General features: G+C 45.0%; 1 protein-coding gene across 1 annotated transcript in view; it reads left to right on the top strand.

The window, feature by feature from the left end:
- Window positions 1–13,618, top strand: part of LOC110509458 (replication protein A 70 kDa DNA-binding subunit) — a 77,621-nt gene that overhangs the window by 19,281 nt on the left and 44,722 nt on the right. Inside the window, exons 6-8 of the mRNA XM_036967940.1 lie at window positions 8,043–8,142; window positions 12,870–12,972; window positions 13,206–13,274. Coding sequence (XP_036823835.1) covers window positions 8,043–8,142; window positions 12,870–12,972; window positions 13,206–13,274 — 272 coding nt within the window. The remainder of the gene's footprint in view (window positions 1–8,042; window positions 8,143–12,869; window positions 12,973–13,205; window positions 13,275–13,618) is intronic.

Genomic DNA, 13,618 nt, shown 5'->3' with positions numbered 1-13,618 from the left:
TTTACACACTGACCTGTGTTAACCCTTTACACACTGACCTGTGTTAACCCTTTACACACTGGCCCGTGTTAACCCTTTACACACTGGCCCAGGTTAACCCTTTACACACTGACCTGTGTTAACCCTTTACACACTGACCCGTATTAACCCTTTACACACTGGCCCAGGTTAACCCTTTACACACTGACCCGTGTTAACCCTTTACACACTGGCCCAGGTTAACCCTTTACACACTGACCTGTGTTAACCCTTTACACACTGACCTGTGTTAACCCTTTACACACTGGCCCGTGTTAACCCTTTACACACTGGCCCAGGTTAACCCTTTACACACTGACCTGTGTTAACCCTTTACACACTGACCCGTGTTAACCCTTTACACACTGGCCCAGGTTAACCCTTTACACAACTGACCCGTGTTAACCCTTTACACACTGGCCCAGGTTAACCCTTTACACACTGGCCCGTGTTAACCCTTTACACACTGGCCAGTGTTAACCCTTTACACACTGACCTGTGTTAACCCTTTACACACTGACCCGTGTTAACCCTTTACACACTGGCCCAGGTTAACCCTTTACACACTGGCCCATGTTAACCCTTTACACAAAGGCCCAGGTTAACCCTTTACACACTGGCCCGTGTTAACCCTTTACACACTGGCCCAGGTTAACCCTGTACACACTGGCCTGTATTACCCCTTTACACACTGGCTCAGGTTAACCCTTTACACACTGGCCCGTGTTAACCCTTTACACACTGACCCGTGTTAACCTTTTACACACTGGCCCAGGTTAACCCTTTACAAACTGGCCCGTGTTAACCTTTTACACACTGGCCCGTGTTAACCTTTTACACACTGGCCTATATTACCCCTTTACACACTGACCTGTGTTAACCTTTTACACACTGACCCGTGTTAACCTTTTACACACTGACCTGTGTTAACCCTTTACACACTGGCCCGTGTTAACCTTTTACACACTGGCCCAGGTTAACCCTTTACACACTGGCCCAGGTTAACCCTTTACACACTGACCCATGTTAACCCTTTACGCACTGGCCCAGGTTAACCCTTTACACACTGGCCCGTGTTAAACCTTTACACACTGACCCAGGTTAACCCTTTACACACTGGCCCATGTTAACCTTTTACACACTGGCCCAGGTTAACCCTTTACACACTGGCCCAGGTTAACCCTTTACACACTGGCCCGTGTTAACCCTTTACACACTGGCCTGTATTACCCCTTTACACACTGACCCGTGTTAACCCTTTACACACCGCCCCGTGTTAACCCTTTACACACTGGCCCGTGTTAACCCTTTACACACTGAACCGTGTTAACCCTTTACACACTGACCCGTGTTAACCCTGTACACACTGGCCCGTGTTAACCCTGTACACACTGGCCTGTATTACCCATTTACACACTGGCTCAGGTTAACCCTTTACACACTGGCCCGTGTTAACCCTTTACACACTGGCCCAGGTTAACCCTTTACACACTGGCCCGTGTTAACCCTTTACACACTGACCCGTGTTAACCCTTTACACACTGGCCCGTGTTAACCCTTTACACACTGACCCGTGTTAACCCTTTACACACTGGCCCGTGTTAACCCTTTACACACTGAACCGTGTTAACCCTTTACACACTGGCCCAGGTTAACCCTTTACACACTGGCCCGTGTTAACCCTTTACACACTGACCCGTGTTAACCCTTTACACACCGGCCCGTGTTAACCCTTTACACACTGGCCCAGGTTAACCCTTTACACACTGACCCGTGTTAACCCTTTACACACTGACCTGTGTTAACCCTTTACACACTGGCCCATGTTAACCCTTTACACACTGAACCGTGTTAACCCTTTACACACTGGCCCAGGTTAACGCTTTACACACTCACCCGTGTTAACCCTTTACACACTGACCCGTGTTAACCCTTTACACACCGGCCCGTGTTAACCCTTTACACACTGGCCCAGGTTAACCCTTTACACACTGGCCCGTGTTAACCCTTTACACACTGGCCCGTGTTAACACTGGCCCAGGTTAACCCTTTACACACTGGCCCAGGTTAACCCTTTACACACTGGCCCAGGTTAACCCTTTACACACTGACCCATGTTAACCCTTTACGCACTGGCCCAGGTTAACCCTTTACACACTGGCCCGTGTTAAACCTTTACACACTGACCCAGGTTAACCCTTTACACACTGGCCCATGTTAACCTTTTACACACTGGCCCAGGTTAACCCTTTACACACTGGCCCAGGTTAACCCTTTACAAACTGGCCCGTGTTAACCCTTTACACACTGGCCTGTATTACCCCTTTACACACTGACCCGTGTTAACCCTTTACACACCGCCCCGTGTTAACCCTTTACACACTGGCCCGTGTTAACCCTTTACACACTGAACCGTGTTAACCCTTTACACACTGACCCGTGTTAACCCTGTACACACTGGCCCGTGTTAACCCTGTACACACTGGCCTGTATTACCCATTTACACACTGGCTCAGGTTAACCCTTTACACACTGGCCCGTGTTAACCCTTTACACACTGGCCCAGGTTAACCCTTTACACACTGGCCCGTGTTAACCCTTTACACACTGACCCGTGTTAACCCTTTACACACTGGCCCGTGTTAACCCTTTACACACTGACCCGTGTTAACCCTTTACACACTGGCCCGTGTTAACCCTTTACACACTGAACCGTGTTAACCCTTTACACACTGGCCCAGGTTAACCCTTTACACACTGGCCCGTGTTAACCCTTTACACACTGACCCGTGTTAACCCTTTACACACCGGCCCGTGTTAACCCTTTACACACTGGCCCAGGTTAACCCTTTACACACTGACCCGTGTTAACCCTTTACACACTGACCTGTGTTAACCCTTTACACACTGGCCCATGTTAACCCTTTACACACTGAACCGTGTTAACCCTTTACACACTGGCCCAGGTTAACGCTTTACACACTCACCCGTGTTAACCCTTTACACACTGACCCGTGTTAACCCTTTACACACCGGCCCGTGTTAACCCTTTACACACTGGCCCAGGTTAACCCTTTACACACTGGCCCGTGTTAACCCTTTACACACTGGCCCGTGTTAACACTGGCCCAGGTTAACCCTTTACACACTGGCCCAGGTTAACCCTTTACACACTGGCCCGTGTTAACCCTTTGCACACTGACCCGTGTTAACCCTTTACACACCGGCCCGTGTTAACCCTTTACACACTGGCCCAGGTTAACCCTTTACACACTGGCCCGTGTTAACCCTTTACACACTGGCCCAGGTTAACCCTTTACACACTGGCCCGTGTTAACCCTTTACACACTGGCCCGTGTTAACCCTTTACACACTGGCCCGTGTTAACCCTTCACACACTGGCCCAGGTTAACCCTTTACACACTGGCCCAGGTTAACCCTTTACACACTGGCCCGTGTTAACCCTTTACACACTGACCCGTGTTAACACTGGCCCAGGTTAACCCTTTACACACTGGCCCAGGTTAACCCTTTACACACTGGCCCGTGTTAACCCTTTACACACTGACCCGTGTTAACCCTTTACACACTGGCCCGTGTTAACCCTTTACACACTGGCCCGTGTTAACCCTTTGCATATTGGCCAGTGTTAACCCTTTACACACTGGCCTGTTATAACCCTTTACACACCGGCCCGTGTTAACCCTTTACACACTGGCCCAGGTTAACCCTTTACACACTGGCCCAGGTTAACCCTTTACACACTGGCCCGTGTTAACCCTTTACACACTGGCCTGTGTTAACCCTTTACACACTGACCCGTGTTAACCCTGTACACACTGGCCCGTGTTAACCCTGTACACACTGGCCTGTATTACCCCTTTACACACTGGCCCATGTTAACCCTTTACACACTGGCCCAGGTTAACCCTTTACACACCGGCCCGTGTTAAGCCTTTACACACTGGCCCGTGTTAACCCTTTACACACTGGCCCAGGTTAACCCTTTACACACTGGCCCGTGTTAACCCTATACACACTGGCCCGTGTTAACCCTTTACACACTGTCCCGTGTTAACCCTTTACACACTGGCCCGTTTTAACCCTTTACACACTGGCCCAGGTTAACCCTGTATACACTGGCACGTGTTAACCCTGTACACACTGGCCTGTATTACCCCTTTACACACTGGCCAAGGTTAACTCTTTACACACTGGCCCAGGTTAACCCTTTACACACTGGCCTGTGTTAACCCTTTACACTCTGGCCCAGGTTAACCCTTTACACACTGACCCGTGTTAACCCTTTACACACTGGCCCAGGTTAACCCTTTACACACTGGCCCGTGTTAACCCTTTACACACTGGCCCGTGTTAACCCTTTACACACTGGCCCGTGTTAACACTGGCCCAGGTTAACCCTTTACACACTGGCCCAGGTTAACCCTTTATACACTGGCCCGTGTTAACCCTTTGCACACTGACCCGTGTTAACCCTTTACACACCGGCCCGTGTTAACCCTTTACACACTGGCCCAGGTTAACCCTTTACACACTGGCCCGTGTTAACCCTTTACACACTGGCCCAGGTTAACCCTTTACACACTGGCCCGTGTTAACCCTTTACCCACTGGCCCGTGTTAACCCTTTACACACTGGCCCGTGTTAACCCTTCACACACTGGCCCAGGTTAACCCTTTACACACTGGCCCAGGTTAACCCTTTACACACTGGCCCGTGTTAACCCTTTACACACTGACCCGTGTTAACACTGGCCCAGGTTAACCCTTTACACACTGGCCCAGGTTAACCCTTTACACACTGGCCCATGTTAACCCTTTACACACTGACCCGTGTTAACCCTTTACACACTGGCCCGTGTTAACCCTTTACACACTGGCCCGTGTTAACCCTTTACACACTGGCCCGTGTTAACCCTTTACACACTGGCCCGTGTTAACCCTTTACACACTGGCCTGTTATGACCCTTTACACACCGGCCCGTGTTAACCCTTTACACACTGGCCCAGGTTAACCCTTTACACACTGGCCCAGGTTAACCCTTTACACACTGGCCCGTGTTAACCCTTTACACACTGGCCTGTGTTAACCCTTTACACACTGACCCGTGTTAACCCTGTACATACTGGCCTGTATTAGGGCTTTACACACTGGCCCAGGTTAACCCTTTACACACTGGCCCGTGTTAACCCTTTACACACTGGCCCAGGTTAACCCTTTACACACTGGCCCGTGTTAACCCTTTACACACTGGCCCGTGTTAATCCTTTACACACTGGCCTGTGTTAACCCTTTACACACTGGCCCAGGTTAACCCTTTACACACTGGCCCGTGTTAACCCTTTACACACTGGCCCGTGTTAACCCTTTACACACTGACCCGTGTTAACCCTTTACACGTTTTAAGAGAGAGCGCTGTAATAAAGGCCGGCGTGCGGGATACCTGACGAGACTACACCGGCGTGTGGATAAACCTCTATGTTCTATTGGCTAATGTGCAATCAATGAAGAATAAACTGAACGAGATTCGTTCAAGACTATCCTATCAATGTGATCTGAATAACTGTTTCTAGTGTTGAAAGTTTCCAAGACATCAAGTGGTCTCGATTATTGGGAAATTGAAAAAATATGGAACTACCTAGAATTTGCCTAGAGCTGTCCATCCAACCCAAACTGAGCACCCGGGCAAGTAGGACCCAATTACCACTCTGACAGAACTCTGACAGAAAGGCCACTCATAAAATAGCCTGACTACAGTTTGCAACTGCACATGGGGGCAAAAATGGTACTTTTTGGAGAAATGTCCTCCGGTCTGATGAAACAAAAATAGAACTGTTTGGCCATAATGACCATTGTTTTGTTTGGAGGAAAAAGGGGAGGCTTGTAAGCCGAAGAACACCATCCCAACTGTGAAGCACGGGGGTGGCAGCATCATGTTGTGGTTGTGCTTTGCTGCAGGAGGGACAGGTGCACTTCACAAAATAGATAGCATCATGAGAAGGAAACTGATATGGATATATTGAAGCAACATCTCAAGACATCAAACAGGAAGTTAAAGCTTGGTCACAAATGGGTCTTCCAAATGGACATTGACCCCAAGCACACTTTCAAAGTTGTGGCAAAATGGCTTAAGGACAACAAAGTCAAGGTATTGGAGTGGCCATCACAAGTTCTGATCTCAATGCTATTAAACATTTGTGGGCAGAACTGAAAACACATGTGCGAGCAAGGAGGCCTACAAACCTGACTCAGTTACACCAGCTCTGTCAGGAGGAATGGGCCAAAATTCAACCAAACATATTGTGGGAAGCTTGTGGAAGGCTACCCGAAACATTTTAACCAAGTTAAACAATTTAAAGGCAATGCTACCAAATACTAATTGAGTGTATGTACACGTCTGACCCACTGGGAATGTGATGAAAGCTGAAATAAATAATTCTCTCTACTATTATTCTGACATTTCTTAAAATAAAGTGATATTCCTATCTGACCTAAGACAGGGAATTTTTACTTGGATTAAATGTCAGGAATTGTGAAAAACTCAGTTTAAATGTATTTCGCTAAGGTTTATGTAAACTTCCGACATCAACTGTATCTACACGTTTCAAGCAGTCCACCATAGTCCCTGTGTTGAGAACGCCAAGGTAACCTGTCTAAATGACTATTGCCCCTTGGCACTTACATCTGTAGTCATGAAATGCTCCTGAACAGCAAATACCCCCAAGCCATATGACTTCTGAACTGTTAATGAAATGGCTACCCGGACTATTAGCAAGCCTGTAGCATCATACCTCCTTTGTAGCTGTCTATTTACCACCACAAACTGATGCTGGAACTAAGACCGCACTCAATGAGCTGTATTAGGCCAAAAGCAAACAGGAAAATGCTCATCCAGAGGCGGCGCTCCTAGTGGCCGGGAACTTTAATGCAGGCAAACTTAAATCAGTTTTACCTCATTTTTATCAGCATGTTAAATGTGCAACCAGTGTGAAAACATTTTTAGACAATGTTTTGCACCGACTCTCTTGCTCTGGCTCTATGCAAACTCACTGAACTCTACCCACTCACATACTACAATGATACTCCAACAAACAAACAAACACACACACACACACACACACACACACACACACACACACAAACACACACAAATAGAAATGCTGAAGGTGCCAGATGTATGAAAATGAGACGAACAGGGATAGGCCTACCTCTCGTTGGCTTGAGCAGCTGTGTCTCCCGCACTATGCACACAGTTGTACGCAGTTACATGCATACAAGTTTGATAGGCTACAGAACTGAAGTAGAGGACTCATCAATTCAGTCACAACAGATTAGATATTTTTGGGAATAAAACTGTGTGTTAACAACATTAGTGAACCAGCGGTTTTCTGACCGATGCTTGATTTGGATGGTTTGGGCTCCCACGAACCGGACCGATGCACTTGTAATATTAAACATTTCAACCCACAGAACGATGTATTGGTGAATTGTTGCATCCCTATTAATTCAAAGGTTATACGAAGAAAGGTCCTTAAAAAAATGCTTATCTGTGACATCACAGGCTGGAATAAAATTCAGAAAAAGAGATTTTCTAAAAACCTGAGTTTCTTGCCAGAGGGAGGGACTTTTCTTGCTCCCCACGTCATTGCGAATCTCATTGTGTTTTTCTTTTTTCTTTTGATGATGTCATCGGGTAGAACTTTTAAACGTTATATTTTGTTCTAATACATTCGCCGTATTCACATATGTAGACATGGGTATTGTGCTATGATAATGAAAATGAAGTTGAAAAGGTTGTGCCTTTTAGAAATCAAGAAAATGAACAAATAAGGATCAATTTGTCACTTCTCCCATGAACTTCCCGAGCCCCGGTCTGATCTGTCCAGTCGACTTCGCAAAGCATTCTCGGAAGTAGAAGCCTTCTTTTCGCTTGAACCTCTGGGTTTAGAAACTCTGTGTCCTAACTGCCCTGTATGTTTTGTCTTTTGGACTCCATGTCCCAGCAGCCTCCTCTTCTACCAGAGACCCAGCAGGCAGAGGAGACTCCGGGAAGAAGACTCTGATAGTAGTCCCCATCGCCTGCCTCAGCCCCTACCAGACTAAGTAAGACAGTTTGTGTGTTTGTGTCAGCCTAATCTATCTCAAGACTGTGAGTGAGTGTATCAATCACCCAAAAGACTGATGTCACGGATGTCTTTTCAAACTACACTTACCAAGTATATTTTATTGGTCATATAGACATGGTTAACAGATGTTATGGAATTTGTTAGATATTAGGTTTTGTAGTATAATCGTTAGATATTACCTGTTAGATACTGCTGCAATGACGGATCAAGAAGCATAAGCATTTCGCTACGCTCACAATAACATCTGTGTATGTGACCAATAAAATGTGATTTGATTTGATGTGACTAACAACACTGATCCAGGAATTGCTGTTGTTTAGCACTTTCCAAAAACTTGAAAAGTGCTGAATATGATGGTTTAACTTGATCTCTCAGTGAACAACAGTTTTCCTACTGTGTGTGTGTGCGAGTTTGTGTGTGTGTTATTCCATTTACATAGAAATGAAATGCACCAGGTGCTCTGGGCTCTATGGTGTTAGTACCAGGCAGGTAGAGCTGAGTTTTTATAGGACACCACTGAGATTCTGATTCTGTTATTCATACTGGAGGGGTTTAGACTATGATCCCTTCCTCTTTCTCTCTCTCTCTCTGTCTCTACGTCTCTCTGTCTCTGTCTCTCTGTCTCTGTCTCTCTCTCTCTGTCTCTCTCTCTCTGTCTCTGTCTCTGTCTCTGTCTCTCTCTGTCTCTGTCTGTCTCTGTCTGTCTCTCTCTCTGTCTATGTCGGTCTCTGTCTGTCTCTCTCTGTCTCTGTCTGTCTCTCTGTCTGTCTCTGTCTCTCTCTCTGTCTCTCTGTCTCTGTCTCTCTCTGTCTCTGTCTGTCTCTCTGTCTCTCTGTCTCTCTGTCTCTCTGTCTCTCTGTCTCTCTGTCTCTGTCGCTCTCGGTCTCGCTCTCTCTCTCTCTGGATCTCTCTCTCTGTATCTGTCTGTCTGTCTCTCTCTCTCTCTCACTGTCCCCATCTCTCTGTCTCTCTGTCTCTCTGTCTCTCTCTGCCTCTCTCTCGCCCTCGCTCTCTCTCTCTCTCTCTCTCTCTGTATCTGTCTGTCTGTCTCTCTCTCTCTCTCACTGTCCCCGTCTCTCTGTCTCTGTCTCTCTCTACCTCTCTCTCACTCTTCTCTCTCTCTCTCTCTCTCTCCTCTCTTTTTCTTTTAATTTGATACTATTCCCTTCTTTCTCATTTCATTAAAGTATGTAACTGTCTGTTACTGGTGGTGAAGAGAGCAGAGTGGGGATTATAGACCCTCTGTTCTCCGTATATAAAGGGTTTGGTAATTAGTTCTGGGGTTTCTGTACACTATTGGAAATAGAGGATAAACACACACACATATACACACACACAGTACACCACACACACACAGCTGTTCTTGTGATTGGGCTGCCAGAGTTATGGTGTGAATATTCCCCAACAGCTCCATTATAAACAGCAGCAGGGAAACAGCAGACCGCTGCACAAACACAAACTATCCTGCTGCTGTTTCAAAGCCACAATCTGGGATTTGGTTGTCAGCAAAAACGCTGCAGATCGGGCTGCAGAAATGTAATCACTCTTAAATTAATAGACACAGCTATGGATGCAAGGATTGACCATCCATGATATCAACAATATACATTTAACCATGTGTTGAGGCTACAGTGCCTTCAGAAAGTATTCATACCCCTTGACTTATTCCACATTTTGTTGTTACAGCCTGGATTCAAAATTGATTAAATATATATTTTACCCTACACACAATACCCCATAATAACAAAGTGAAAACATGTTTTTAGAAATGTAGCAAATGTATTGAACATTAATTACAGCAATATCTAATTTACATAAGTAATCACGTCACCCCCCTGAGTTAATACATGTTAGAGTCACCTACGTCAATGATTACAGCTGTGAGTCTTTCAGGGTAAGTCTCTAAGGGCTTTCCACACCTGGATTGTACAATATTTGCCGTTTATTATTTTCAAAACTCTTCAAGCTCTGTCAAATTGATTGTTGATCATTGCTAGACAGCCATTTTCAGATCATTCCATAGATCTTCAAGCAGTTTTAAGTCAAAACTGTAACACACCCACAAAATTCACTTGTCTTTTTGGTAAGAAACTCCAGTGTAGATTTGGCCTTGTGTTTTAAGTTATTGTCCTACTGGAAGGTGAAATCCTCTCCCAGTGTCTGGTGGAAAGCAGACTGAACCAGGTTTTCCTCAAGGATTTTGCTTCCATTCTGTTTATTTTTTTTATCCTGAAAAACTCCTCAGTCCATAACGATTACATGCATACCCATATCATGATGCAGCAACCAATACAGTATGTTGAAAATATGCAAAGTGGTACTCAGTAATGTGTTCTATTGGATTTGCCCCAAACATAACACTTTGCTTTCAGAACAAAAAGTTGAAAGCTTTGCCACATTTTTTACAGTATTACTTTAATGCCTTGTTGCAAACAGTATGCAATGTTTTGGAATATTTATATTCTGTAAAGGCTTCCTTCTTTTCACTCTGTCAATTAGGTTAGTATTGTGGAGTAACTACAATGTTGTTGATCCATCCTCAGTTTTATCCTATCACAGCCATTAAACTCTGTAACTGTTTTAAAGTCACCATTGGCCTCATGGTGAAATCCTTGAATGGTTTCCTTCCTCTCCGGCAACTGAGTTAGGAAGGATGCCTGTATCTAGTGACTGGGTGTTTGATACACCATCCAAAGTGTAATGAATAACTTCACCATGCTCAAAGGGATATTCAATATCTGCTTTTTTCTTTTTACCCATCTATTGAAGTGTGCCCTTATTTGCGAGGCATTGGAAAACCTCCCTGGTCTTTGTGGTTCAATCTGTGTTTGAATGTCACTGCTCGACGGGGGGACCTTACAAGTATCTGTATGTGTGGGTTACAGAGATGAGGTAGTCATTCAAAAAGGATGTTTAAACACTATTATTGCACAAAGAGTGAGTCCATGAAACTTATTATTTGACTTGTTAAGCACATGTTTACTTCTGAACTTATTCAGACTTGCCATAACAAAAGGGGTTGAATACTTATTGAATCAAGACATTTCAGCTTTTCATTTTCTATTAATTCGTAAAAATGTCAAAAAACATAATTCCACATTGACATTATGAGGTATTGTGTTTTGGCCAGTGACAAGACATCTCAATTCTATCCAATTTAAATTCAGGCTGTAACACAACAACATGTGGAAGAAGGTAGTGGGTGTGAATACTTTCTGAAACCGCTGTATATAATGCTGGTTTATATTGTCTTTGTCTACAAACATTGGAGTAAAACAAGTTAATATTTTGGATTCTGTTGGGGTACGACAGTTGAACTTAGGTCATGAGGCATTTATAAATTATATTCTTCAAGAATCAATGGCTACATATCATACATGTATATGTCCAAAAATGGATGTGGGAACTTCTGATTGCTCCTTTAATGTAAAACTGAGTGGATTTCAAAATGCATCATTCAGGTGTTAGAAAACTGTCCTAGTCCTTTTTAGCCCTATGTGCCTTGGTCAAATGTAGTGCACTATATAGGGAGTAGGCTGCCACTTGGGGACGCACAACCTACTGAATTTTGTAGTTGCTGTGTAAACAAAGTTAACAGAAAGTAAAGTAGGTTACATGGAGATTATGGTGGAACTGGAAATGTAAACAATGCTAGTTTTCAGTGTTCTTCTTCTCCTTGTTGTTTATATTGGCTGTAGAGTGGGACAGAGGGCTGAGCTTATCTTAGCTGGAATGCTAGTGAATAAAAGGAATTCTGTAACATTTTATCTTATTGTACTCTCTCAACTGGTATTTACCATACCAGTTATTTACTATGTTAACAAACAACATGTTTCAACGAATACCAACATTTTGTTAGGTTACAGCCTTGTTCTAAAATCATCAATCACCAATATACAGACAATACCCCATAATGGCAAATCAAAAACAGGTTATGAGAAATTTTTGCAAACCCCCCCATCGCCAAACCCCCCAGAAATATCATATTTAAATAAGGATTAAGACCCTTTACTGAGTACTTTGTTGAAGCGCCTTTGGCAGCAATTGCAGCCTTGAGTCTTCTTGGGTAAAATGCTACAAGCTTGGCACACCTTTAATTGGGGAGTTTCTTCTCTGCTGATCCTCTCAAGCTCTGTCAGGTTGGATGGGGAGCGTCGCTGCACAGCTATTTTCAGGTCTCCCCAGAGATGTTCGATCAGGTTCTCCCCAGAGATGTTCGATCAGGCTCTGGCTGGGCCACTCAAGGACATTCAGAGACTTGTACCGAAGCCACTCTTGTGTTGCCTTGGCTGTGTGCTTAGGGTTGCTGTCCTGTTGGAAGGGGAACCTTCGCCCCAGTCTAAGGTCCTGAGCACTATGGAGCAGGTTTTCATCAAGGATCTCTCTGTACTTTGCTCTGTTCATCTTTGCCTTGATCCTGACTAGTCTCCCAGTCCCTGCCGCTGAAAAACATCCCCAACGCATGATGCTGCCACCACCATGCTTCACCGTGGGGATGGTGCCAGGTTTCATCCAGACTTCATGCTTGGCATTCACGCCAAAGAGTTCATTCTTGGTTTCATCAGACCAGAGAATCTTGTTTCTCATGGTCTGAGAGTTTTTAGGTGCCTTTTGGCAAAATCCAAGCGGGCTGTCATGTGCCTTTTACTGAGGTCACCAATAAGAGTAGATTCTCTCTCTCTAACTCTCTCTCTCCCTCCCCAGATGGACCATCAGGGCCAGGGTCACCAAAAAGAACAACATCCTTCCTTGGCGCAACTTAAGACGAGAGGGAAAATTATTCTCCTTCGAGATCGTGGACGAGAGCGTGAGTATGACTCTCCTGTGTGTGTGTGTGTGTGTGTGTGTGTGTGTGTGTGTGTGTGTGTGTCTGTCACCTTCAATGTCTCTGTATGTCAGACAACTATCTACTGTGTAGTAGTTAAAGTTTCTGCTTGAGTGACACTCTGCTGACAGTTTTGTGTGTTCATGCACGTGTGTGACAGTTTCTCAGTAAACTGTTGATTGACGCTGTGCTGACAGTGTCTCTGTGATTGACAGGGGGAGATCGGAGTAACAGCCTTCGACAAGGAAGTGGACAAGTTCTTCTCTTTGCTGGAGACGGGCAAGGTGAGCCTGTCTGTATTGACACTTACTATACCTCTGTCCTGACCGCATCTAGCTACAGAGAAGAGATACTCACACTCTGAGGTGACCTGTGATTATTGTTTTACCTTTCACAGTGAGGTGACCTGTGATCATTGTTTTACCTTTCACAGTGAGGTGACCTGTGACCATTGTTTACCTTTCACAGTGAGGGGACCTGTGATCATTGTTTTACCTTTCACAGTGAGGGGACCTGTGATCATTGTTTTACCTTTCACAGTGAGTTGACCTGTGATCATTGTTTTACCTTTCACAGTGACCCCCACTGGAACAGTATCTACAGCTGATGTACCACAGTTGGTGTCAAT

Source organism: Oncorhynchus mykiss, chromosome Y (genome assembly GCF_013265735.2).
Source record: "Oncorhynchus mykiss isolate Arlee chromosome Y, USDA_OmykA_1.1, whole genome shotgun sequence".
Taxonomy (NCBI): domain Eukaryota; kingdom Metazoa; phylum Chordata; class Actinopteri; order Salmoniformes; family Salmonidae; genus Oncorhynchus; species Oncorhynchus mykiss.
This window is presented reverse-complemented; position numbering and strand designations above follow the sequence as displayed.